This window comes from Ochotona curzoniae, unplaced genomic scaffold, assembly GCF_017591425.1.
Source record: "Ochotona curzoniae isolate NIBS_2020 unplaced genomic scaffold, NIBS_Ocur_1.0 scaffold_4701, whole genome shotgun sequence".
In the NCBI taxonomy this organism is placed as follows: domain Eukaryota; kingdom Metazoa; phylum Chordata; class Mammalia; order Lagomorpha; family Ochotonidae; genus Ochotona; species Ochotona curzoniae.
In genome coordinates, this window is record NW_024467122.1 from 81,307,099 (window position 1) to 81,334,643 (window position 27,545).

General features: G+C 48.2%; 1 protein-coding gene across 1 annotated transcript in view; it reads left to right on the plus strand.

The window, feature by feature from the left end:
- The window catches only part of PTPN9 (protein tyrosine phosphatase non-receptor type 9), an 82,155-nt gene that overhangs the window by 20,743 nt on the left and 33,867 nt on the right, over nucleotides 1-27,545 (plus strand). The window contains exons 2-4 of the mRNA XM_040968461.1: nucleotides 10,880-11,023; nucleotides 18,331-18,420; nucleotides 19,928-20,052. Of these exons, the coding sequence (XP_040824395.1) occupies nucleotides 10,880-11,023; nucleotides 18,331-18,420; nucleotides 19,928-20,052 (359 nt within the window). The remainder of the gene's footprint in view (nucleotides 1-10,879; nucleotides 11,024-18,330; nucleotides 18,421-19,927; nucleotides 20,053-27,545) is intronic.

Sequence of the window (27,545 nt, forward strand, 5' to 3'; positions counted from 1 at the left end):
CTGTCTCCCTGGGAATTGGGATGAGTTCACGTTAGCAAATGGGTGAGCAGCTTCCTGTTTATTCTGTAGAGTTCTTTTTTTTTTTTAATTTTTTTTTCACTCTGTATTTTATTCTTTTGCCCCTCAACCTCTTGACATGCATTTTCTCCTGTGCAATCGGGAATTGTTGACTTCCTTGTTTACTTGTTGAATTATTTCCCCCCTTGACTCTGGGAGTTCTTCTTCCTTGATAACCTTCGCCTGGAAGAGTGCTTTTGAAGCCTGAAAGGAGAGATGACCACTTATGTTCTGGTAAACAAGTGATTGGCTTCTACCTCCAGCGAGAGAGTGAGCGTGGCCCACTCCCCACTGCGGAACATCCCTGTCGAGGGCTCATTTGAGCACTCGGAATCTTTTACCTGTTTGCCTCCTTGACTTACTCCTGTTAGCCTTGAAATAAAGAGGGTCAATAAACTAGTCATCATTTGCTGGCCTAACTTAGGATTCTTTAAAAAATACCACGTTCTAGATTAGGAGTTTGTTGCAGCAGCTAAGATGCCACGGGACAGCTGCATCTCTTAACAAGGTGCCTGGATTTGGGTCCTGGTTTGGCTCCACCTTCCTGCCAGCTCATCCCCTGGAAGGCAGCAGGCCGCTGTGACACACATTGGGAGAGCTGGATTAGGTTTCTGGCTTCTAGCTGTGGCCTGGTCCAACCCTGGCTGTTGAGAGCATTTGAGCAATGAGCCAGTAGATGAAAGAGCTCTGTCTCTCTCTCGTTCAAATAAATTGAAAATAAATGAAAAAATTTTTAACAAATCTAATTACCAAAATGAAGATAAGGAACAGCTTTTAAAATATTATGCTCTGGCCCAGCGCAGTAACCTAGTGGCTAAAGTCCTTGCCAGGCATGCACTGGGGAGCCCATAGGGGTGCTAGTTCTAATCCCAGCAGCCCCACTTCCCATCCAGCTCCCTGCTTGTGGCTTGGGAAAGCATTCAAGGACAGCCCAAAGCCTTGGGACCCTGCACCTGTGTGGGAGACCTGGAAGAGACTCCTGGTTCCTGGTTCCAGATTGGTGCTACTCTGGCTGATTCAGACACTTGGGGAATGAGTCATTAGATGGAAGATCTTCCTCTCTGTATATCCGACTTTCCAATAAAACTAAAATAAATCTTTAAAAGAAATAAAATGCTGTGTTCAAGAATGGGTGCTATTGTGCAACGGGTTAAGTAGCTGCTTGGGATGCTTGCATTCCTATCCCATCCACCCTTGCCCACCTCCCTTCCCAGGATACATCATTGTCTCTCCTGGGACAAGGAGGGAAGAGCCTCCATGGTGACCACATGAAAGTGCCACAAAACTCTCAGGTGGCTCAACTCGTGCCAACCCCGTTTATTGACTCTATTAGGGTACTAGTTCCTGCCTGAGTAAAGACACAGAGTGGCAAGGTCACACTCTGGCCCTGGCCAGGCTTGGAGATACTGCCTCAGGCCTCATCTGTCCCGTGGGTAAATCTCTGGCCCTCTCGTGATGGGGTTTCTCTGTGTGGGTAGACCACACTGGTGCATGAATGAATGTATGTTCATTCTCTCACTTTTAAGTACATCCTCTTCTCGTTTCTGCGCTGTCAGTATGCCTCTGTTTAGAAGTCTGTGGGGGTGGGCCCGGTGCAATGGCCTAGTGGCTAAAGTCCTTGTTTTGAACGCACTGGGATTCCATATGAGCACCGGTTCTAATCCCGCAGCCCTGCTTCCCAGCCAGCTCCCTGCTTGTGACCTGGGAAAGCAGTCGAGGATGGCCTAAAACCTTGGACGCTGGACCTGTGTGGGAGACCTGGAGGAGGTTCCTGACTCCTGGCTTCGGATCGGCACAGCACTTGCCGTTGAGGTCACTTGAGGAGTGAATCAGGGGACATAAGATCTTCCTCTCTCTCCTCTTCTCTCTCTATATCTGACTTTGTAATAAAAATAAATCTTTTTTAAAAAGTTTATTTTCCAGTGCATAATGCAGTTTTATAAATCAAACTTAAAACTCTACTGAAGGGAGTGTGGAAAATGCTCTCCTTGCTGTGCCTCATCCTCCTCTGTACAGCCAGCCTGTCCTGTGTGTTCTTTGAGTAGTTCTGTGTGAAGAACCATCACCCAGGGTGTGTATGTAACCTGATTAAGGGAATGGTGGATGCCAGCATTTGTCAAGGCTTGCTGGTGAGGTGGGAAGACTAGGATTTGGAGTCCCACCTCACAACCTCATTCCTGCCGCTTGATATTTGACTGACCTTGGCAGCTTACTCAGGTTCCCTGGGCCTTGGGTTTCTTTCTGTTGTTTGTGATACTCAGCAAGGTTGTGCAGCCTAAAGTGTGCTCAGTTGCTTCTTCAGCGTGTTTATTTATTTATTTATTTTAAAGATTTATTTCTTTTTATTGCAAAGTCAAATATACAAAGAGGAAGAGAGACGGAGAGGAAGATCTTCCTTCCAATGATTCATTCCCCAAGTGACCGCAACGGCCAGTGCTGTGCCGATCTGAGACCAGGAGCCAGGAACCTCCTCCAGGTCTCCCAAGCGGGTGCAGGATCCCAAGGCTTTGGGCTGACTTTGACTACTTTCCCAGGCCACAAGCAGGGAGCTGGATAGGAAACGGAGCTTCCAGGATAAGAACCAGCACCCATATGGGATCCCGGTGTACTCAATGTGAGGACTTTAGCTGCTAGGCCACAGCATCGGGCCCTTTCAGCATGTTTAAATGCTGCCTCACAGGCTGCTCCCCTTGTTACTTCTCACTGGACCATGCTCCTTGGTCTGCATAAAGCAACCTGTCCTGAACACGTGGGTTAGTGCCTTCACTGTAGCACGTGGCTGAAGTCCTCTGATGGGGGAAGGGAACCAGGAGCCTGGGATATTGATCCTTTCAGTTGTAGTTGGAGACATACCGTTCCTGATCTGAGGCTGTCACTGGCAGAGTGGGGACAGAGCTGACCCTTAGCTGGGGCTTTTCAGATTTAAAGGCATAGTTAACCCTGGCCTTTTAGTGTGGCCTGAAGCTGAGGCCTCGTTGGAGTCTTCACCCCACCCCACAACCCTGCACTAGAGATTTCTAATTTCTCCTCTTTGGGACTGGGACACTGCCTGATTACAGACGGGAGAGTCTTATATTTCATGGCCAGTCCCACTTGGTTTCAGCTGTGGTGGATGTTAGGCCCAAGGGTTTCTGAAATGATTGGTTGGTACAGCTTTCAGTTTTGATTTGATGAACAGTCCCTAATAGTATCAGTTACCTTTTTTATTTTTTAAAGATTTATTTATTCAATAAAAATAACTATTGGGCCCGGCACGGTGGCGCAAGTGGTTAAGGTCCTCGCCTAGCACGCCCGGGATCCCATATGGGCACTGGTTATAATCCCAGCAGCCCCGCTTCCCTTCCAGCTCCCTGCCTGTGGCCCGGGAAAGCAGTCGAGGACGGCCCAAAGCTTTGGGACCCTGCACCCGCGTCGGAGACCTGGAAAAAAGTTCTTGGCTCCTGGCTTCGGATTGGCATAGCATCAACCGTTGCGCATACTTGGGGAGTGACTCATCGAACGGAAGATCTTCCTCTCTGTCTCTCCTCTGTGTATATCCGCCTTTCCAATAAAAAAAAAACCATAATAAAAATAGATCTTTTAAAAAAATAGCTGTTGAAAAGTCAGATATACAAAGAGGAGGAGAGACAGAGAGGAAAATCATTCACCCACTGGTTCACTCCCCAAAAGGCAATACAGCCAGAGCTGTACCGACCCGAAGCCAGGAGCCTGGAGCTTCTTCCAGGTCTCCCAGATGGAAGCAGGGCCCCAATGCTTTGAGCGGTCTTCAACTGCTTTCCCAGGCCACAAGCAGGGAGCAGGATGGGAAGTGGGCTGCCGCAACATGAACCAGGACCCATAAGAGATCATGGCACGTGCAAGGCGAGGACGTTAGCTGCTAGACTACCATACCGGGCCCTCTCTGATCCTAACAGCAGCTGCTGCATTGCTCAGCACAGAGTAGGCCGTCAGCAACTACTCCCTGTAAATGCTTGGGTGACGACGACACTGGCTGGCTGAGAGACTTTTCTCTGGAATAATACTTTTGCAGCCAGCCTGAAGTGCTGCCACGGGGGCAGGGAGCCTGACCAGGATGGCTGGCAGCGTCCTTTCTGCCCCTGTGCCCCATGTCCTGCCCTTTCCCCACCCTTGGGTCTCTCTCTCCCTCCCCTCCCTTCTTCTGCCTCCTCCCCTCTCCTCCCTCCCCTCCCTTGCCATGATCGTGCAGACATAGTCTCATGATCTAATATGTTCATTAGTGTTTCTCTGTTGAATTAAGTTTTTAAATCGTAACAGCTGTGTTATATGATGGATTATAGGTGACTTCCCCACCTCCTTCTTCAGATTTTTTTTTTGAAAAATTTTTATTTTATTGTTTTGGAGATTTATTTTTATTTGAAAGGCAGATTTGCAGAGAGATCTTCCATCTGCGGTTTCACTCTCCAAATGGTTCCAGTGGCTGGAGCTGAGCTGATCTGAAGCCAGGAGTCAGGAGCTTCTTCCAGGTCTCCTTCTGTGTGCAGGAGCCCAAGGATTTGCCATCCTCTGCTGCTTTCTGAGTCCATAAGTAGGATGCTAGCTCTAAAGTGGAACCATTTGGACATGAACTGGTGCCCATATGGGATGCCAGCACTGCTTTTGGAGAATTTAGCCTATAAAGCCACTGTGTTGGCCCCTTAAAGATTTAAAAATCTATTTGAAAGGCATAGAAAGAGACAGGGGATGAGATCTTCCTTCTTCAGTTTATTCCCCAAGTGACTATGATATTTTGGGATGGGCCAGGTTTAAGCCAGTAGCTGGGAACACCATCCGGATTTCCTATATGGGCCTTCTCCCATTGTTGCTTTCCCAGGCACAGTAACAGAGGGATCAGAAATGGAGCAACTGGGGGCCCAGCATGGTGGCCTAGTGGCTAAAGTTCTCGCCTTGTACACGCTGGGATACCATATGGGCACCAGTTCTGATCCCAGCAGTTGCACTTCCCACCCAGCTCTCTGCCTGTGGCCTGAGAAAGCAATTGAGTTCAGCCCAAAGCCTTGGGACCCTGCACACACAAGGACACCTGTAGGAAGTTCCTGGCTCCTGGGTTTGGATCCGCGCAGCTCTGTTGTGACCACTTGGGGAGTGAACCATCGGACAGAAGATCTTTGTCTCTCCTCCTCTCTGTATATATATCTGACTTTGCAATAAGAATAAAATAATTCTTAAAAAAAAAAAAAAAAAAGAAACGGAACAACTGGGATTTGAACTGGTGTTCCCAGTATCACAAGTAGCGGTTAATCCACTGTTCTACAATGCTGACCCTTATTGATTGACTTTGAATTTTTTGGAAAGGCACAGAAAGCCAAAGAGAGACACAGATACACAGACTGTTGTTATTCATTGGTTTATTCCCCAAATGCTTATAAAAGCTAGGGCTGCTGCTGGGGCTGGGGCTGGCTTTGAGCTGGGAATTCAGGTTTCCCGAATGAGTGGCTGGGTCCCAAGTGCTTCGGTCATCTTAGCCACTGTGCCAAATCTCCCCTGAGATTTTTTTGTTGTATTGTTCTGTAAAAATAACAATTTTTTTTCTTATACAGTACAGTAAAATCCTATTAAGAAACATCATTTTTTGGGCCCAGCACAGTAGGCTAGTGGCTAAAGTCCTCACTCTGCATGGGTTAGGATCCTGTGTGGGTGCTGGTTCGTGTCCCTGGCTGCTCTACTTCCCTTCCAGCTCCCTGCTTGTGTCCTGGGAAAGCAGTCCAGGACGGCCCAAAAACCTTGGGACCCTGCACCCACATGGGAGATCCAGAAAGAAGCTCTAGGCTCCTGGCTTTGGATCGGCCAGTCATTGTGGCCACTTGCGGAGTGAGCCAACAGGCAGAAGATCTGTCTTTCCTTCTCTTTACAAATCTGACTTTCCAATAATAATAATAACAATAATAATAATAATACCACAAAATGGGTATATGTCCTGTCTGGCACAGTGACAAAGTGGTAGTGAAAACATTGCAGTGTGAGTTTGGAAATCTAACATGCCACTCCTTGTCAGAGGTATTTTGTTCTTGGCTCATCTTCTGTTACTGAGCAGCTTGAGGAACGCTGAAGAAGGCTGTAAATCCGGAAAGGTGGGAGACAGTCAGAAGCGAGGGCGTTTCTAATGCATCTGTTGCTGAAACACTGCGAAGCCTCGCACTTGCTGAATTATAGAGGTGACTTCAGATTGGGTCGATGCCAGCCCCATGTTCTACCCTGGAACACTTTCCTGTTTAGAACACCCTTCCTTTCTCAAGGAGAAGTTGTCCTCAGGGCCAGATGCTGTTGGTGTAGCCTACAGGCAGGAAGAAAGGATGTGGAGGAGGGAGAAGTTGAACTCCATCTGGGGTCAGCTTCTTCTGAACTGGGGCAGGGCCCTGCAGGGTGGCGTGAGAGGCCTCTCCCCTTGCAGTCTCATCACACAGTGGAGGCTTCTGGTCTGCATTCATAAAAATGGGATGGAGAGCTGCTTGATACAGATTAAAGGCAAACAACAGATTCCCAGAGGACTCCCAGGAACCTCCTACAGAGAGCAAGTTTTGGGAGAAATACTTGGAGTGAGGAACGATGGGAGGTTTCTCCCTTCAGAGCCTGCCCCATGCCAGGCACAGCGGGGAGGGTTGAGTGGGGTGAGGTTCTGTGCCTGTGGCAGGATCCAGACCCATGTTTGCCTGTGAGGAGATGGAGGCTTCGAGAGCTGATGTGATTTGCTCAAGGAACACGCAGCAATGAGAGGGAGATTGGGTTCTTGCTGACTCCCAGACTTTGTTCTTTGTTCAGACCTCCAAAGAGACACTCAGTGTGCTGCAGAGCAGGTTTCTCCCGGGCCAGCCCTTCACTCTGCGCGATTGGCCTGGGACACGGTAGTTAATGTTTGCACCTGTGGAACCCAGAGCACCAGCACTTCTTGGCGTTTTCAGTTGGCTGGCCTCTTTGGCCAAAACTCACCTCGAAGTTGTGACTACCGTTGGGAGCTGGGTATAACCTGAGGACTGTGCTGTCGGTATATTCTCTCCACTGCTATTATTGCAACAATAGTGGATGGTGTCCAGGGTGGCCCCTGATTAGCAGGATGGATTTCTCAGATGTTTTCTATCAGGTTCTTTAGACTCTGTGTCTTCATGGGCATAGCCCAGAAACTTTTTTTTTTTTTTCAATAATCTTTACATAGTTGATTAGGGCACAAAAGGTCAAGGGCTACAGGAAAGTGGGTAAAACCATTGTTTGCACATTATTATTATTATTATTATTATTATTTTCTGTATCTGGGGTAAGAAAGAAAAGAGAAGCCCCATCCAGCCTCCCACCCATCCCAGGTTCCTGATGTGGGGCATGCTGCAAGGGTCCTGCTCAAGTTGTTTTGGTTAGTACTTAGATGGGAGAAACCTGGTTTTTGTTCATTGTTTAGAGGTTTATTTATTGGTTGGAAAGGTATAATGAGAATGAGAGGCCAATCTTCAAACGCTGGTTCACTCCCCAAGTAGCCACAACAGCCAGGAGAGGGCCAGCCCAAAGCTAGGAAGCAGGAACTCTGAGTCTCTGACGGGGATGGGAGGGACCCGAGTACTTGGGGCTATCATGTGCTGTTTCCCAGCCACACTAAGCATGAAGCAGGATCAGAAGTGGGCCTCTCGGATTATAAATTGCAGCTTACCACACTGCACCGCAATGCCGTCCCCCCCCCTCCCATTTAAAGCTGGATTGTAAAAGTAGGCTGCCATTCAAATAAGTCCTTTGCCTTTGCTTAACTGTATCTTACCCAAACCTTGAGAAGGTGGTTGAGGGGGTTGTAAGTGGTCTTGCTAGTATTTTTTGATATAATCACTCATGCCCTCTCCCAAAGGAAAACCATGGCCATTGAAGCTGTGGCCATTCCTTATGTGCCAGGTGTGGGCAGTGTGGCCCCTCACCAGCCTGGAGATTCAGGCCCCTCTCCTGAAGTGAAGTGTTTCCTAAGTGGTGACTCATTTTCTGGCCCCATCTATCTTTCACCAGGAAATGCACCCAGTAATGATTTCAAGAATTTCAGTAATCTCTTCCAGAGAGTATGTTGCTGATTAAAGTTGCTACAGCTTGTTTCTCTCTGGTAAACAGCAGGACCATGCGTTAATCTCTGCTGAGTGCTTCTACTGAACTGAAACCGTGGGTTACAGAGAGCAGGTCTGATGAGCCTTGCTCCCTGACACCTTGCAGAGACCCCAGGCAGATGGGGAGGTGGGAGGGTGAGTGTGAGGCCTTACGGAGCAGGTGGGGGGTGTGTGTGTGTACTTGTCTGTAAATATCACATCATTGTTTACAGTACACTGGACTCTGTTCATGCAAGGCTCGGTCGGGCCAAACCAGGAGGAATTGTTCCCGTGCTGGAAGCCAAGAAAAACATGCTGGCCAGCAGGGGGCCAGAGGTCAGCTCAAGGCGACAACCCAGGGAGCCTCAGAACATTGAGACTGGGAGTCTGGGCGGCTGGGGAGAGGGGTACTGAGTTTAGTAAGAAATGGAGGCAAGATACACTTTGAAGGAAGTGTGTGAAGCCTGAGTGCCTGTCTCTTATTAGGGTAGAGCCTGTTTGTGAGAACCAGGAGGTGATCCCAACAGCTGGATCTGTGATGTGGCCATGTCAACCCTCGTCCTCCCATCCCCACGGAGGTCCTTCCGGTATTCTCCTTCAGCCCCTTCTTGATTGTGGTGTTCATCACTTTTATGAGAAACAGCTCAGCGATGTGGAAATGCTCCGTTACTCTGAGGTCCTGTTCTGAAAGTTAACACCAGAGAAGCCCACCGGAGGAGTGGATTCAGAAGATATGATGTTAACTGCAGAATAAAGGCCACTTGCCCAGGTGTCTGGCCTTCCTGGCTGGAGCTGTGCCCTCCGGTCCTCACTCCCACAGTGACCCAGCACTCAGACTTCTGTGTGGGAGCATTCCAAGTGGGTCCTGTTGTTTTCGGGCTTATTGCTCTGGTCTGGCTTTGGCTGGTTGTGTGCCACAGCGATGATGGCCTGAAAGCTTTTCTTCATGGCCTTTGTTTCTTGGCTGTCTGCCTGTACCAGGCTTGCCAGGTTTATTAGCTGGACCTCTTCTTCCCTGGTGTTGTGAGCTGGGTCACCTCTGTTGAGGCTGGGAAAGCTCATTTGCTGCCCCTGGCTCTGACGTTCTCTGCTTGAGAAGAGCTGTGTCTTTTCCTGGAGACACGCGGATCAGGTGTTGCCCACTCTGCTGGGATTCCAGTTAGGCGGTTCCATCATCAGTATCAGCCAATGGGATGCTACTTTTAAGGTGGGACTTGTTGCCATGTCTGTGAAATAGATTGTTGCTGTCACCTTTTCCTACACCCTTCCTAGTTTTTCAGTTGGAAATCAGTAAAGAGAGAATTACCTGATTCACGATAAATCAGACTTTTCCTTTGAAAGGGAATCTCGTTTTTTCGTTTCTTACACTAACCAACACAAGCACAACAAGTGACTAGTAAGTCTGAGCAGCTTCATCTGAACGTGGGTAGTTTGGAGATGGGGCTGCTAGGTGACCACTCAGCATTCTCGTTGTGTCAGTGCGCCATGGACAGCATGGAGGGGCAGGACAGCAGAGCTGTGCGGAAAGCTCTACAGCTGAGAGCATGCACGCAGCACTGTCTCAGCTCTTTGTTTACTTGACAGGCAAAAAAAAAAATCTCAATTTGATTAGTGATCAATTGATGAAACAGGGGGTAGTTTGGCTAGAGTAGAATTCGGGTCAAAAGAGGGAGAAATGGTGCTAAGAACAGTTCTAGAAGCAGATATCTTGCCAGTTTGTGGTCACACAGTGAAAATAAAAAGTTCCCTCCTCCCTTTCCTATTTTTATAGTCACGCTACCCAAATCCACTTCCAGAGGGGCCATTCTGCATGTCTTGGGTACATGGGGTCAGTGAACACAGAAGACAGGCCACTTTTGGATTGAATAAATTTTGTAAAGATTTATTATTTTACTTTTATTGGAAAGTCAGATTTACAGAGACAGAAAGAGCTCCCATCCACTGGTTCACTCTCCAAGCGGCTGCAATCGCCAGAGCTGAGCTGATTCAAAGCCAGGAGCCAGGAGCATCCTCCGGATCTCCCATGTAGGTGCAGGGTCCCAATACCTTGGGTTGTCCTCCACTGCCTTCCCAGGCTACAGGCAAGGAACTGGAAGGGAAGTGGAGCAGCCAGGATATGAACTAGCATCCAGATGGGATCCCCGGGAATGCAAGGCAAGGACTTTAGCCACTAGGCTACAGCGCCGGGCTCAGATTGGTTAAATTCTTGCTATTGGAGTTTTTGCTGTTTTGGGGCAGTCCTGCTAATCCCAGAGCTAAACCGTGTGCAGATTGCTTTGCTGTGTCCAGTTGACTTATGGACCTACGCTGCTGCCGCACTTCCTCTCACTGTTACCATAAGAGGGCGCTTCAGAACAAAAGAGAAGAAAGCCCTGTTTTGTTTTATTTGGGAACAGTGATTTGCATTTCCTTCCGGAGTGCTGGTCTGTGCCTATTATTTTTTGTGCTTCCCTGGGCCAGCTCTCTGAACAAACCTGGCTCTGCCCCTACAGAGTTGTATGGATTTTAGCTATTTCTTTCTTTTAAAATTTCTTTCATTGGAAAGACAGATTTACAGAGAGGAGAGGTAGAGAGGGAGATTTAGCTCTTTCTTTTTTCCAGCTTATCTTCTACTTTTTGTTTTCCCTGCTCCCTGAGGTGCATTTCTGAGTTTATATTTACTTGAGGGAAAAGGATGACAGTTTATATCTGCTTGTTTGCTGATTGGTCCCATCGGTGTATTCTATTCTTACTCATCTTTCACTTTCTTTGTCACACAGGCCACCAAGCAGTTTCTTGAAGAGATTAACAAGTGGACGGTGCAGTACAACGTCTCCCCGCTCTCATGGAATGTGGCTGTCAAGTTCCTCATGGCCAGGAAGTTTGATGTGCTCCGTGCCATAGAGCTGTTCCACTGTTACAGAGTATGCTGAGTGGGGCGGGCACTCCTGGCTGTCGGGTGCGGGGCGGGGTGCTCTGGGTGTGGGGCACAGGGTGGAGGGTGGAGGAGTTCTCTGAGTGCTGCTCCGCTCCCGGCTGGACTCTACACACTGCACATTGCTTCCCTGACTGTTCTCCCTGGGATCAGCATCCAAGAGTTCTTGTGGGAACTGGGGTGAGCAGAGATGTGTTTGAGGAGCAGACAGAAGAAAGCATCTACTGGTTCCTTTTTCAAATATATAAGAAGGCCAGGCCTGGGGTGGGCTAAAGTTGAGAGCTCAGAATTCAATCCAGATCTCCCACATGGGTGGCAGGGTCCCAATCACTTGAGCTGTCACTTGCTACCTCCCAGGATCTACACTGCAGGACGCTGGAGCCAGAAGCTGGAGGCGGGTATTGAACTCAGGCCCTCTAATCATAGACCTGAGTGTCTTACCCTCCAGAGCAGACCCAAACTCCTGTGTCTGCATTTTGGTTGTAGACCAGGATGCCACACAGAATGTGAGAGGAGTGAAGCTGAGCATGTAGCCTGGCGTGGTCCTGGCTCACCCCTGCTGCAGTGTGGGTGCTAGCTCTCCTCACTGGCCTCTGGTCGCAGCTTTGCCTGCTTCACTGGTTTGCTGTGTCACTGGGGGTTTTGGGGCTGTGCTGGGCTTAGTGAGTCTAACCGAGGCAGAGGAACCTTGGCCCCAGGCAGTGTTGCGTGGTCTGTTGTCTCCCCAGTACCTCTGTGCTAGGGTATTTGCATGAGCCTCTTTCTGCTTTTGCTCTTTGTTTGGATTTTTGTTTGTTGAAGACATATAGAGTTTGATTCTGTGCTGATATTTGTCTTTTCCTGGATGAAACATTGTGTCACTTGTTACTCTGGGGTCAGAAATCCTGAAGGGATAAAAATCTCCTGAAATTAAAAACAGAAACAAAAACGTCCCGAATGAAGTTGGGGAGAGGGGCAGGGATTTGGCGCAGACGTGAAGGAGCTGCTTGGGATGCCCGTATCCCATAGCAGGGTGCTGCTGTTCAAGTCCTAGGTCTGCTTTCCGTTCCAGCTCCTTGCTCCTGCAGAGCCTGGGAAGCAGCGGCAGATGGCTCAAGGCCGTGGCTCCCTGACACCCAGGTGGGAAGCCCAAAATGTACTTCCAGCTTTGGCCTGGCCCAACCCAGGTTCCAGGTGTTGTGAGCATTTGGGGAGTGAGCCAGTAGATGTAAGATCATTTGTGTCTGTTCTCTGTTTTGCAAAACAAAACAAAACAAGAAAAAAACAACAACCTGTATTAAAGAGAATTACTCAAAATTGGCATAATGAAGACTAGGATTAGTTTAGGGCTGAAGCTCACTTACATTTAGTTTATGGGCCAGTCTGCTCTGTGGTTATTCATTCGCTCAAAAGATACTCATTACATTTCCACTATCTTCCAGGTGCAGAGGTCACATGACAGAAAGAGTAAGCAGTTAGAGAAATGCTGTGATGGGGCTGCCCTGGGCTTGGTGGAAGCACAGCTAGGCGTGTGCAGGAAGCCTGTGTGAAGGGAATAATTTGTGTATGTATGTATATTTGTGTTCATGTGAGAGGCACAGAGAGAATGTCCATCCTCTTGTTCACTCCTCAAATGCCTGGAATGACCAGAGCTGGGCCCAGGCTGGAGCCAGGAGCTCAGCCCAGGTTTCCCGGGTTTGGTGGCAGGGATGCAAGGACTGGAGCCACCATCACTGCCTCCCAGAATGTAACTAGCAGGAAGCTGGGGTTAGGAACTGGAAGCAGCTGTTGGATCCAGGCAGTCTGATAAGAGAGGCTGCTAGGCCAAATGCTTGTGCCAGGTGTTGGGTTTCCAACATGGGTGTCAGGGCAAATGGCAGTGGCATTCAGTGTCTTAGGAGACACTGTATGTGTAGACAAGGTTGTGAGTGGAGTTGGTCCTGTGAAGCCTGAAGTGCCTTTGGCAGATCCATACAAACCTGTGCTCCACACAGCTGGATCAGACAGTAAGTCTGGGTGGGAAATAGTTATCTCAGGTGACCAAAGCAGAGCTGGGTCCTGGGGCCTTGGGAATGCATGGCGGTCATCTCAGGAGGTGAGCCTCACCTCAGACTCGCACTGCGTTATTTTGAATATTGTGTTTGAATCTGTGTGGTAGGACATTTACTCTCCTGTTGTCACACTGCTAGCATTCCCTTCACTTGTTGCCTTGCCTCAGAAAGCACTGGAATGCAATTTTAGAGATGGAGAAGAGAAGAATATAAACAAAGACACCTTGTTCAGGACCAGTTATGTAATTGTTGCCCTGCAAATATTTGCAAAAGTAATGAATGAGTATGTGACCTAAGTAAATGGATGAATGAGTGAAGTTGAGTAAGTAAATGAATGAAAAAATGCCCACAAAAGAGACTTAGGAGGAGTAGCCAAAGAAATAGGAAAACCAAGAGAGATTTTGCTTGGTCATTGTTGTGCTAAGATAGAGAATGTGAGTGGTGAACCTTGTCATTTCAAGGAAAACTGGGAGACTGGCATTGTGGTACTGTTTGTGACGCCAGCATCTCATATTGGAGTGCTAATTCAAATATTGGTGTCTATTCCAGCTCCCTGCTAATTGCCTGAGAAAGCAGAAAAAGATGGTTCAAGTTCTTGGGCCCCTGCTACCCATATAGGAGACCTGGATGAAGTTCCTTGCTCCTGGGTTGGTCTAGCCCAGCCCACCTTTGCAACCATTTGGAGAGTAAAAAAATGAATGGAAGATTGCTGTCCCTTCCTTTCTTGCTGTTTTTCTTCATAACTTTGCCTTTGCAGTAATGAATAAGTCTTAAAAAAAAAAAAAGAGCCAAAGAAGATGAAAAGATGAAGGCTTGTGGAATTGTTGAAGACAGTGTAAGCTAGAGGAGGATTCTGTGCTTGACAGAGAGGCCTAAGCCTGGAGGATGTATGTTTCCAAACTATTCTTGGGTCCATGTTTCATTATCAGTGCTGCTGCATGGTTAAAAACTTTGATGCTCTGCCTGAATATTTTATGAAGATACTTATTTTGTGCAAAACCAAGCAGTTTTTTTCACAAAATGTATTTTCCACAGGTTTTTTTTTTTTTTAAGGTTAGTTTATTTGAGAGGCACAGTGATGGAGAGGGAGACTGAGATTTTTTTTAAGATTCATTTTTGATGATATTTACATAATTGAGAAGAATGTATGCCCATGTGGACCGCTGATTAGGGTGGGACGGATTGAGGATTAGAGGCAAGTGTATGAGACCCTTATTTCTAATTTTCTTTTTTCTCCCTTCCTGTATCTGGGGGATTGTAGGGAAAGAGAAGGGCAGAAGCTGCACTCACCATCCTAACCACATCAGTACCAGGGCTGGGAGATGGCCACCCGATGTCATCCCAGGGTCCCCAGTATCGAGCATGCTCTGAGGGTTCTGCTCAGGTGATGTTGGTAGTTTTGTTCATTTCATTGCTCCAAGGATGTAGAAACCCTTCCAAGGTACCTTGATTGACATAGTCCATCTCAGAGTCTCCATTTACCCAGATACATGTTTTCAATGCTGGGCTGGGAGAGTTGTCTAATTTGTCCTGCCCTCCATTCTCAGCTGTGGTACTAGATATTCCTCTGCAGGCCCCAATGCACTGCAGTATCCCCTGTGTGCATCTGGACATGCTGGCCACTGCACCGTCTTAGCGACTGATGAGACCTAATTCTGACACATGCACTCATGGTCAGACCACAGATCCTGCAGTTCTCCCTGTGGATGCAAATCTGAGTCCAGTGGCTCAGTTGTGGGGTGGGGGGTCTCCAAAAAAACTTGATCTGAAGTGACTCCAGACCTGACTCTTGTGTGTGCTAGATAGTGCAGGGTCCAGCTCAGTTGATCACCTGCATAAGCCTACACACACACACACTGGTGGTTGCAGTTGCTGGGTCAGTTCTGTCTTCAGCAACTCTTACATAAACCAATGAATGCTGCAGCCCAGCCAACCTGTGCCCAACACACACTCGGGCCTCACGTACACCAGCAGGAACTGCAGTCCAGTTGGAGCAATCCCCAGTAACCCCCACTGGGCCTTCTCCCATCCGTGGTTGTTATGCATGCCAGTGTGTACTGCAGACTGGTCTGGCCTATATTGCATCCCATTCAGCTTTTGTACATACCAGTGGGTGCCAGTGGTTGTTGTGACCCAGCCTGGCATAGCTCATTTTCCATCTTGACCTTTGCCTGTGGGTGCTGCAGCCTTGCTGTTCTGGCCTGTTCTCAGTCCCAGTTCTTGCTGGCGGGTGCTGTAGCCTACTCCTGTTCAGTCTGCCCCCATCCCTGGCTTTCATGCAAATCAGTAGGTTGATAGCTTAGCCCAGCTTATCCCGCACTCCATCCTGACTCCTGCACATGACAGTGTGCTAAGATTTCGCCCAGCCCTGCCTTGTCCTGTCAACCCCAGAAACAACTTGCTGATAAAGTGGAGCTACTTTGTCCAGCCTGACCATCACTCTGGCCTGAATCACATGCTCATCGGTGAGAGCTATGGCCCACCAGGGGAGTTTCCCAAGTTCTCCCACCAGACCAACTCCGGGACCCAGATCTCACATGTATCAGTGGATGCTAGATCCTTATGCGGCATAGTCTGCCCCCTCTGTCTTGATGTTTGTGTGAGCTGGTGGATGTTGTGGCCTGCCCCGCTCTTGAGCAAACCAGCAGACATTGCAGCTCCACAGAGGTGAACAGAGGTTTCTTCTCTCAGTTGGTTCACTCTGCAGTTGAGCACACAACAGTCAGGTCTATGCCAGGCTAAAACAGTTAACAAGGTCTATAAGTCTGCCACGAAGGTGGTTGAGACCCAGATGTTGGAACTGTTTTCCAGTGCCTTCCACATTTTTTTTAAAGAAAGATTTCTTTCTTACTTACTTGGAAAGGCAGGTTTACAGAGAAAGGGACATACAGCAGAGAGAAAGATCTTCCGTCCACTGGTTCACTCCCCAGGTGGACAAAACAGCTGCAGCAGAGTTGATTTGAAGCCAGGAACCAGGAGTCTCCTCCAGGTCTCCCACGTGGGTACAGGGTGCCAAGGCTTTGGGCCATCCTCCACTGCTTTCCCAGACCACAAGCAGGAAGCTGAATAGGAAGTGGGGTAGCTGGGACACAAACTGGCACCTATACGAGATCCTAGTGCATGCAAGGTGAGGATTTAGCCAATGAACTATTGCACTGGACCCCTTCCAGTGCCTTCCCAAGGCCTTAGTTGGAAGCTGGATTGGAAGCAGAGCAGCCGAGATTCAAACCAGCTCTCTGCATTCGGATACGTAAAAATTTTTTTTTAAAGATTTATTTTTTTATTTTTATTGGAAAGGCAGATATACAGAGAGGAGAGACAGAGAGGAAGATCTTCCATCCGGTGATTCACTCCCCAAGTGACCGCAACGGCCGATGCTATGCCGATCCGAAGCCAGGAGCCAGGAACTTTTTTCCAGGTCTCCCATGCGGGTGCAGGGTCCCAAAGCTTTGGGCCGTCCTCGACTTCTTTCCCAGGCCACAGGCAGGGAGTTGGATGGGAAGTGGGGCTGCCGGGATTAGAACCGGTGCCCATATGGGATCCCGGGGTGTTCAAGGTGAGGACCTTAATCACTGCGCCATCACACCCGGGCCCGGAATACTTAAATTTATCTAGGGCTGCTCAACCTGCTTTGCTACAGTGCCTGCTCTTTTCCACAGTATTTGTAAAGATCCTTTGTATGCATATGTTTCAAGATTTTTGGACTAAACTTTTATTTTCTGTTTATTTATTTTATTTGAAAGATAGCATAACCAAGAGAGATAGACACTAACAAACGAATCTTTCATCCACTGATTAACTCCCCAAATGACTGCCATAGCCAAGCTGAACCCAGAAACCAGAAACTCCACCTGGGTCTCCCTTGTTGGCAGGAGCCCAAACATGTGGGTCATGTTCTGTGGCCGTCCCAGGGACATTTGCAGGGAACTGGCCTGGAAGCTGAGCAGTGGGGACTCATGAATGGACCAGCATTTTTTTGGGATGGTGGCATCACGAGCAGCAGCCTTTACTGGCTGTGACACAATGGCATTCCTGCAGTTCTCGCTTTTGAGGTTGCCTGTACTTTTGTCTGAGGGTGTGCTGTCTCTTTGCCTTGCAAAAAAATCCTGTTTTTCTGTTCACCTGTGGCAAACAATTGTAGTGTAGCCAATTAAACTACAGATGTCTGCCATACCAGCATCCCATGGGGGGCTTGTTTGAGTTCTAGCAGCTTTACATCTGGTCCAGTTCTCTGCTAATGTACCTGGTGATGGTGTATACTTGGGACACTGCTACCCGTGTGAAAGACCCAGATGATATTGCAGGCTCCTGGCTTTGGCCTGGCTCAGCTCTGGCTGTTGTGGGAATCTCAGTAGTGAAGAGGTGGGTGGAAGTTCTTCCTTCTTTTCTTCATTACCCTCCTCTTTTCTTCCTCTCCTATCCCCCTCCTTTTTACATAACATAAAAATAACTTAAACTTTTTTTTAATATAAAAAAACCTTAAAATTAAAAAAATGTATTAAAGTAGAAGTAAGAAGTGGCAGGCAGGCAGACCAGATAGCTGTTTCATTCCCTAAATACCCAGATGGGGGTAGGGCAGCCTATGGCCAGGTCTCCCACAGGTCTCCCTCCCTATGGCTAGGGAACCAATACTTAAGCTCTCATCTGCTGATTCTCAGATTCTGAAATTGGGAGTAGAGGCAGGACTGTAACCCAGTGCTTTAAGATGGAGGTGTCCCAGTTGGCCTCTTAACTGTCACACAAAACACCTGCCCCTTATAAATTTATTTGTTTGAGAAAGAGAATTCTTGTCCCCTGGTTCACTTAAAGGGGTTGCCCTGGCTGGGGTTCCAAGTTCAGGAGTGTGGAATTCAATCCAGGTCTTGGAATGCGTGGTGGGAGCCCACTCCACGGGCTGTCATCACTGCTGCCTTCCAGGGTCTACACAAACAGGAAGTTGTATTCAGGAGGCCTGGGTGTGGAATGTGCGCAGTCTCACATGTGATGTGGGTGTCTTTAGGCCAGATGCACACATCTGGACTTCCTGAAGTGCTTTGAATATTGTTTGGTTTTCAGGATTCGTATTCCTAGTGCTTCAGAGAACATACCCTTGCCGAAGTAACCCCTGAGGTGATTGAGGTGATTGGGAAGGAATTCTGAGAGCCAGTCGTGGTTCACTCCTGTGACTTCATGGGCCTCCTCTGCACTGAGGAGCACTGGTTGCACAGAGCTGCCTGGATCTGCATCCTTGCATCTATGCTCATCTTCCCACATTCTTCTGTTTCAGGAAACACGCAGGAAGGAAGGGATTGTGAAGTTGAAACCTCATGAGGAGCCCCTCCGTTCGGAAATCCTCAGTGGCAAGTTCACCATCCTGGTGAGTTCCTGAGCCCCTTGTGACCTTCATCTGGGTCCAGCTGGATTCATTGATACCTTATCTTGGCTCTAGAGTCTCCATCCTCAGGGACAGATGTACAATAGCCATGCCATTGTGCACCAAATTATTCTGGTTAAAGCTGAACTGGAGGGCCTGGTGCAATAGCGTAGTGGTTAAAGTCCTTGCCTTGAACGTGCCAGGATCCTATATGGGCACCAGTTCTAATCCTGGTGGTCCATTTCGCATCCAGCTCCCTGCTTGTGGCCTGGGATGGCAGTTGAGGACAGTCCAAAGCCTTGGGACCCTGCACCCATGTGGGAGACCTGAAAGAGCTCCTGGCTTCAGATTGGTTCAGCTCCAGCTGTTGCAGTCACTTGGGGAGTGAACCATTGGACGGAAGATCTTCCTCTCTGTCTCTCCTCCTCTCTGTATATCTAACTTTCCAATAAAAATAAATAAATCTTAAAAAAAAAAGCAAACTGAACTGGAATTACTAGTAATAATTGAATTACAGAGAATCAGGTGGCTGACACAGAGAAGTTTCTGCATTAATTCCTCAGGGCCAGTTCATGAAGGCCTTTGGAGTTGGTGTCCAATGTGTCAGATTCATGCTTCATTTTTTTTTAATTTATTTTATTTTTATTAGAAAGCTAGATTTACAGAGAGGAGAGATAAATATCTGCTGTTTCACTCCTCAAATGACTGCAATGCCCAGATATGACCAATCCAAAACTTTGAGCTATGGGCTTCTTCCATGTCTCCCACATGGATGTATGGGCACAAAGACTTGGGCCATTTTCTGTTATTTTCCCAGGCTACAAGCAAGGAGCTGAATGCGATGTGGAACAGCTGGGACACGAACTGGTGCCCAAATGGGTTTCTGGGCACTTGCAGTTAGAGAATTAACCTGTTGAGCTATTACACTGGCTCCATATTTCTTCTTCTTTTTTAATTTGTTTATTTTGGGGCTGGTGCATTGGTTCATCTAGCTAATGCTTCCACTCGAGGCAGTGGCATCCCTGCCTCTGGTACCGGTTCTTGTCTTGCTCGCTCTGCTTCTGACTGATCTAGCTCCCTGCTTTTTTCCTGAGAAAGCCTTAGGATCCTGCACTTTCATGGAAGGCCGGGGGGAAGCTTCTGGTTCCTGGCTTTGGATTGGTGTAGTTTTTTTGGTCATTTGGGAGAAAAAAAACTAGTGGATGGGGCCCAGCGCCTAGCAGCTAAAGTCCTCGCCTTGAATGTCCGTATGGGATCCCAGCACATGCAAGGTGAGGACTTTAGCCACTAGGCTAACCTGCTGGGCCTGAGAATTTTCTTTTTTTCTCGCACTGAAGGAGGATGATCCATGGAGAGCCAGGCATGATAGGATTCGAGCATGCTTTCTTTTCCAAGGGCCAGGTTAGGCAAGTGTGGCCAGCATCTGTTTCCTTCACTTGGGATGGAAACTTCAGTGGCTGCTGTGACTTTCTCTCTGATTTCTGAATGTTCCCTTTTTAACTTGCTGTAGGATGTTCGGGACCCAACGGGAGCCTCCATTGCCCTCTTCACTGCCAGACTGCATCACCCCCACAAGTCAGTCCAACACGTGGTACTTCAGGCTCTGTTCTACTTGCTGGACAGAGCTGTGGATAGGTAAGCGTTGGGGTGACCTTGAGCTGGTTTACGTTCAGTTTGGAGAGTGACCAGACTCAGCAGTGCCTTCCCCATGCTCCATGTCGTACCCTGGATGGTGCCTTGTATAAAATAGTCAATCGGGCTAGCATTGTGGTATGGGCTTGTTAATGCCGGTGATGCCGGTATCCCATATGGGCACACGTTCATATTCCTGCTGCTCTGCTTCTGATCGAGCTCCCTAATCACGTACCTGGGAAAGCAGTGGAACGTGACCCAAGTCATTAGCCTCTGCCACGCATGTAGGAGACCTGGGTGAAGCTCCAGGATCCTGGCTTCAGCCTGGCTCAGCCCCAGTTCTTGTATCTGTTGTGCCAGATTTTGAAATCCCCGGATAATCGTCAAGTCTGAAGTCTGCAGGGCTGGGGGGGAGTGGGGGCGCAGACTCAGCTGCTGCAGGATCCACAGGGAAGGCAAAAGAAGTGTGAACAAGAGCCAGAGCCCCCCAGTTCTTATACATTTTAGGCTATTAATTATAGTCATGATTTAGCAGGCTTCTATTGGTGGATTTGAAGCAAGCAACTTTCAAAATGTACAAATCGATGAGCTGTAGGGCGGTGAATCTTATCAAACACCAGGTACCTCCTTCCTGAGGAGTGATCTGCCTACGGGACCTGCCAGGTGTCCTGCCGGGTGTCACGTAGACTGTCTGGCCCGGTGTTCACACAGCCCCCCAGCCAAGCCATTAAGGCAGTTACCAAAGGCAGAAAACACCTAGGTTCTTCATATCCATTTGGGGAATGAAGCAGTAGATGAAAGATCGCTTTCCCTTCCCAATCTCTCTCTCTTTCTTTCTCTTTCTCTCTTCCCTTCCCCTTCTCTTTCTCTCTTTCCCTTTTCTTTCTCTTTCTCTTTGTCTTTCTCCTTCTTCCCTTTCTCTTTCCCTTTCTCTTTATCTTCCTTCTCTTTCTCCTCTGTGTGTGTCTGTCTTCCTATCCCTTTGTAACTCTGCCTTCTAAATAAATAAATGTGTTTTATTTGACACGCAGATTTACAGAGAGGAGTGAGAGAGAGAACATTTTGTTCACCCGCACAATGGTCACAATGCCTAGACCTGGGAGCACGAGTTTCTTCCCTGACTTCCACATGGGTGCAGCGGCCCAAGAACTTGAGCCATCCTCTGCTGCTTTCCCAAACCACTGGGAGGGAGCTGGATTGGAGGTGGACCAGTTGGGACACAGAGTGGCATCCATTTGGGATGATGACACTTCGGTGGAGGATTAGCATATTATGCCACAATGCTGATAGCATAAATAAATCATTAAAAAAAAAGGGGGGCGGGGGCAAGTATTGTGGCAGTTGCTGTCTTCAACTTTGCATTCTGTTGGAGTGCTGGTTCAGTCCCAGCTGCTCCACTTCCCCTCTAATGGCCTAGGAAAGGCAGTGAGAAATGAACAAGTTCTTGGGCCCATTCATCCACATGCGAGATCTGAAAGAAGTTCCTGGCTCCTGCTTCCTGGCTGCTGGCTTCAGCCTGGCTGTTCTTGCCATTTAGGGAGTGAGCCAGCAGATGGAAGATCTTTCTGTGTCTCCCCCTTCCTGCTGTAGCTCTTGCAAATAAATAAATAAATAATAATTTTTTTTTTTTAAAGGAAGGAAAATAGTGCATGTCCTTAAGTATCTGGTGTCTTTCCTGGTACTTTCGTGAGGGTGGGTTTTCTGTCTGTTTTCCACCTTGGCTCTATTTTTTTTTTTAAGATTTATTTATTTTTTATTACAAAGTCAGATATGCAGAGAGGAGGAGAGACCGAGAGGAAGATCTTCCGTCCGATGATTCACTCCCCCAGTGAGCCCCAACGGCCGGTGCTGTGCCAATCCGAAGCCAGGAGCCAGGAACTTCTTCTAGGTATCCCTCATGGGTGCAGGGTCCTAAGGCCTTGGGTCATCCTCAACTGCTTTCCCAGGCCACAAGCAGGGAGCTGGATGGGAAGTGGTGGTGCCGGGATAAGAACCAGCCTCCGTATGGGATCCCAGCGTGTTTAAGGGGAAGACTTTAGCCACTAGGCTACTGCGACAGGCCCCTTCACTTTTTTCTTTTGTTCCTAAAGTAGGAATAATTCTGAGAATGTTAAAGGACATTGAGAATCAGTATTCAGGAGAGGAGAATCCAGAAATGTGAGGTTAAACAAAATCAATTTTGTAAGAAGAGCAAGTTCATAAGTGAAGGGAGCTAGTTCACATTGCCTCTCTCTCCACTCCCCTACCTTGAAGACAGGTGGAATTACTGCAGTTACACACAAGGAGACTGACGTCCCAGAAGGTGTGTGATCTTCTTTGTGGTCACCCCTCGCTGTTCCATCTCTGCCTGAGGTCCTGACTTCTTGCCTCTTGGCCAGGGCTGTCTGTGCCTTGGAAGGCTGTTCGCTGTCATGCCTTCTTTCTCTGGTGCTCTGTGTTGAGTCTCTGTGAGAGCCCTCAGCATGCTAGGCTGGTCCTTGGGGTTGCCCATGCTGCCAGGGCTGAGACCCGAGCTGGTGAGGGGCAGCTGTGTGCAGCTGCAGTCAGGCTGTGCGCTTCAGGCTGGAATGGCCATGGGACTTGCGGCTGGGACTCTGTGTGTTGCTCACAGCCAATGTACAGTCAGCTTCTACTGTTGGTGCTTGGTGGGAGACAGAATGACACACGGAGATTGTGAAAGAGCTCTTGCCAATGTGTGAGGAGCAATGAGGACCTGTGCAGGCTGAGATTCCTCAACCCTTTCGTGCGACTGCTTGCCAGACATCATTTGCAGAATATGGGCTCCTGTGAAATGCTGCTGTAGCTCAGGGAGTAAATGCAGGTCCAGTTTTGGCCTTCCCCTCAGGAGGCTCAGAGTTGGAGCCCCGGCTCTAATGGAAAAGGAGGCAGGACAGTGGTCATAGCTTGCTTCATCTGGTATGAGTATCGGTCCCAAAGAGGGCTATGCAGATCAATCCAGTGAAAGCTATACTGTCTCCGTCTCCTTGTTCAAGGTCCCTGTGACATCTCAGCATCCACAGGGTGCATATTACCCTGGTAAAGGCCAACTGTTTTCCCCGGGGGGAAGGGACATCATGGTTTCCTGTGTGATCTTCCTTGTCCCCTCCTTGTCACTACATGCTACCTGTGTTGCAAGGCCCAGTTTCTCTGACTCTCACTGCTCCAGAGTCAGAAATAAACTGCTTGCTTTGCCTTGCTAACAGTATATTAGTTCATTTTCTCTGGCTAATATAATAGCCCAATGTCACAGGCTAAGCAAGTGCAAAGAGAAGTTTATTTAGACTCACAGATCTGAAGGTCAGGCTGAGAGCCATGTTGGATTTGGTGTGGCCTTCTTGCTGGTAGGACATCACATCGGGAGAGGAAGGGAGCACCTGTGTCTCCTCTGGGCTCTCCTTCTCCTCTTACGGAGCGCCCAGGATTCAGTCATGGGGGCTGTACCCCACAACTTTATCTAATCCTCACCACCTCCCCAAGTCTCTATCTGTAACCAGCATAGTTGGCTTAAGTTACTTCACAGTGGGGATCAGATTCCCATGTGAACTTCAGAGGGGCATAATCAGGTCAAGGCAGCAGGTGTTAACAGTAGCAGTCATTATGTACTTCATCCTCCATAGCCTTGTCATGGCCTTGGCTTGCACAGCTATTATGGTTTTCATCTTGCACTAGAATGTGAGCACCTTGAGGGCCAGGAAGTTGTTTGTGACCTGCTATGATGGAAAATGGCTGGGTCTTGGCAGATGGAGAAGAATGATGTCATAAGCATCCTCATGCAGGGCCCGGCACAATGGCCTAGCAGCTAAAGTCCTTGCCTTGAATGTGCTGGGTTCCCATATTGGCGCTGGTTCTAATCCCGGCAGCTCCACTTCCCTTCCAGCTCCCTAAGCAGTCAAGGACAGCCCAAAGCCTTGGGATCCTGCACTCGTGTGGGAGACCTGGAAGAAGTTCCTGACTCCTGGCTCTGGATTGGCACAGCATTGACCGTTGCCATCACTTGGGGAGTGAATCATCAGATAGAAGATCTTCCTCTCTGTATATCTGACTTTGTGATAAAAATAAATCTTCTTCTTCTTCTTCTTCTTCTTTTTTTTTTTTTTACTTTTTCCACTTTTTAAAATTATATTTTTGACAATCTTTACATAGTTACTTAGGGTAAAAAGGTTCAAGGGCTCAGGAAAGTGGGGAAGACTATTATGTCCACATTGTTTCCTTCATGTATCTGAGGTAAAGAGGGTTTTAAGGGACAAGTCCAACCTAATTTCCCATCCATCCCAGGTCCAAGATGTGGGGCATGCTCCGAGGGTCTTGCCCAAGTGGTTTTGATAGTTCAGCAGGTATGAATTGCTGCCAGTCCTGCCACTCCAAGCATGATGAGGTCATTGAAGAATCCACTGATTGACATAGTCCATCATAGAGTCTCCATTTGCCCAGTTTTTCACTGCCAACATATAGCTGAGGTGCTTGATTGACTTGTTCTGTCCTCTGTCTTTTCATGGTAAGGGTTCTGAGTCCGGGAGTTCGATTGGGGAGATCCCAAAAAAGCTTTGTCTGAGGTGTTCCCAGACCAGATTCTTGTGAGTACTAGCAAGTACAGGGCCCGGCACAGTCCACCGCCCCATCGGCTGGTGGTTGCAATTGCTGGGTTGGTTCTGTTTCCAGCTGTCTTCCACTGGAACTAAAGAGTGTTGCAGTCCAGCCTGGTTCTGCCCAGCACACACTCGGCCCTCACATAAACAAGTGGGATCTGCAGCCTAGTCGGAGCAACCCACAATAACCCCCACCAGATTTTTAAATTAAAAAAAATAATAAATAAACACCCTCATGCCATGATCATCTTCAAAATGATCTGTAACCAGTCTTGTTTCACTGCTGACCCTGCATTTTTCTACCAAGAGCTGAGGCCTTGGCTTTCCCCTATCACGTGGTATCCCTCCAGATTGCAGTTTGAGGATATAGGGGTTAAAAGCCCCAATGTGGCCTGTACAGCAATCGAAACCATGATCTCAGTGTTATTAGCACTGTGCTCTAACCGACTGCGCTAACTGGCTACCTACCCCCTACTCTTCAATGTTTTAAGACAAACGTTAGGGACTGTGTCTTAAACATGGCGGTGCTCCCCAAAGCCTGACAACTCGGGAGTCCCACTTGGCAAGGAAGCAGTTGGGATTCACTTTAGATGCCGTGTACTGTGCCTGGGAAGGTGTGAGCTGCACTGAACTTTCCCTGGGCTCCTGGGCCTTGTAGACAAGCATCTTCTCTCCTGCGGTGAACAGCCAGGATCACAGTACACAGGCCTGTTTTCTGTTCCGCTGGCTGGAGCCATGACGGAAAACCTATAGCACTTCAAAATAGGCGTGGGCGCAAATGGAGAAATGGCATTTTAGGCCTGGATAGTCTACTCTATAATTGTACCACTTAGCTTTTTGGTAATACTTCAAAACTTTGAGAGGCAAAGTAAGCATATTCATGCTTCCCTCTGCTGGTCACTCTAAATGCTTGTCATAGCTAGGAGCATGCTATTCCATCCAGATCTTCTGTGATGCTGGCAGGGACCCAACCACGTGAGCTCTCACCTGCTACTTCCAGGAACAGGTGGCAGGCAGGAAGCTGGAGTCAGAAGTGGAGCCAGAACATTTCAGTACAAGATGCAGGTGTACCAGTTGGCGTTGTAACCACGGGGCTGGATGCCCACTCTGTGCCCTATATTTTAGCAGCATCTTCGTCTTGAGGAATCATGGTCTGGCTGGGGTTGGGTGCAAAGTGTCCAGAAATAGCCCGGATGTATACATTACGTGCCAGTTAAGACTGATTTTCAGGGGGAATGTGTTTGTGCCTCAGAATGAGAGGTTTTGGAGATGCTACCTCCTGGATGGCTGCTTCTGCCCTGGATTGTGTTCCACTGAGGGAGTTTCTAGGCTTCCGAGAGGTGCTGCGCTAAGGTCACAGCACGTTATGGAGGCGCTTTGTTTCAGGAGTGTGTTTTGGGTCATGTGCCTTTTCTCATTCCAAACAAGTGCAGAAGCTGCTGTGAGTTTCTGTAAGTAGTGCGCTCCTGCCCCTGAGTCCTGACAGCCAGCAGATACGTGTGTCGGCAGCACCCAACATCTGGGCTGGAGTGGGTGCGACGTTGGGATGTCTTCGCAATTCAAGCATATCTTCTCAGGCTCCACAGCTCAACCTGGGGCTAAGCTTAGTACCTTATAAAGTCCTTTCTGAGATACCTTGCAAAGATCATTTGTGCATTTGATGTCTGTTCCATCGACTTACAGGAGACAAATTCACCATCAGCAAGTTAGAGGAAGTTCTGTACCATTTCCCGTGGGTCTAAAATATCTTGCTGGGCTCCCTGTCTAATGCAATGCAAGTCCATGACTTTTTAGTCTCCAGGGCTGTGCTAGGAACAGCGGGGGACTGGGGGAGGTGGAGTATGGAGGTGGAAAGCAGAGACTTGTGCCCTCTTGGAGAGAATTGCATGGCTACACTAGGGTGGCGCGTTACAGGGTACAAGACCAGTCCACAGGAAGATGGACAGGAGGACAGTAGTATTTATTTATTTTTAAGATGTGTTTACTTCTATTGGAAAAGGAGACTTATAGATAGAAATAGAAAAAGATTTTTCATTTACCAGTACACTCCATAAATAACCGCAATGGCTGGAATTAAGCTGATCTGAAGCCAGAAACCAGGAACTTCTTCATAGTCTCCCATGTGGGTACAGGGACCTAAGGACTTGAGCCATCCTCTAATATTTTCCCAAGCCACAAGCAGGGAACCACATCAGAAGTGGAACAGCTAGGGTATGAACCAGCACCCATATGGGATACTGGTGCTTACAGATAGAGGACTCGCCAGTTGAACCCTTGTGCTGGTCTCAAGACGTGAACTGCCTTTAGGTACAATTACCACTAAGCCATTATGGAAGAGAGAACTTTCCCTGCCTGTAGCCTGAGAGCAGCAGAAGATGACCCAGGGCCTTGGGACCCTGCATATGCATGGGAGACCTGGTTATAGCTTCTGGTTCTTGGCTTCAAGTTGGCTTACCTCCAGGTATTACGGCCATTTGGCGAGTGGACCAGCAGATGGAAGATCTGTCTCTGTTTCTCCTTCTTTCTGTAAAACTGCCTTTTCAGTAAAAATAAATAGAACGTTTTTAAAGAAAGATTGATTTAAAGGCTCAACTTGATGGCTCAATGGCTGAATCCTCACCTTGCATGCACTGGGATCCCATATGGATGCTGGTTCATGTCCCAGCTGCTCCACTTCCCATCCAGCTCCCTGCTCATGGCCTGGGAAAGCAGTGAAGGACAGCCCAAAGCCTTGGGACCCTGAGCCTATGTGAGAAAACAGAAAGAAACTCCTGGCTTTGCATTGGCTCCGCTGCAACATTGGCTGCTTGGGGAGTGAACCAGCAGATGTCTCTTCTCTAAATCTGCTTTTTCCAGTGAAAACAAATACATTTTTTTTTTAAAAAAAAGGAAAGATTGATTTGAAAGGCG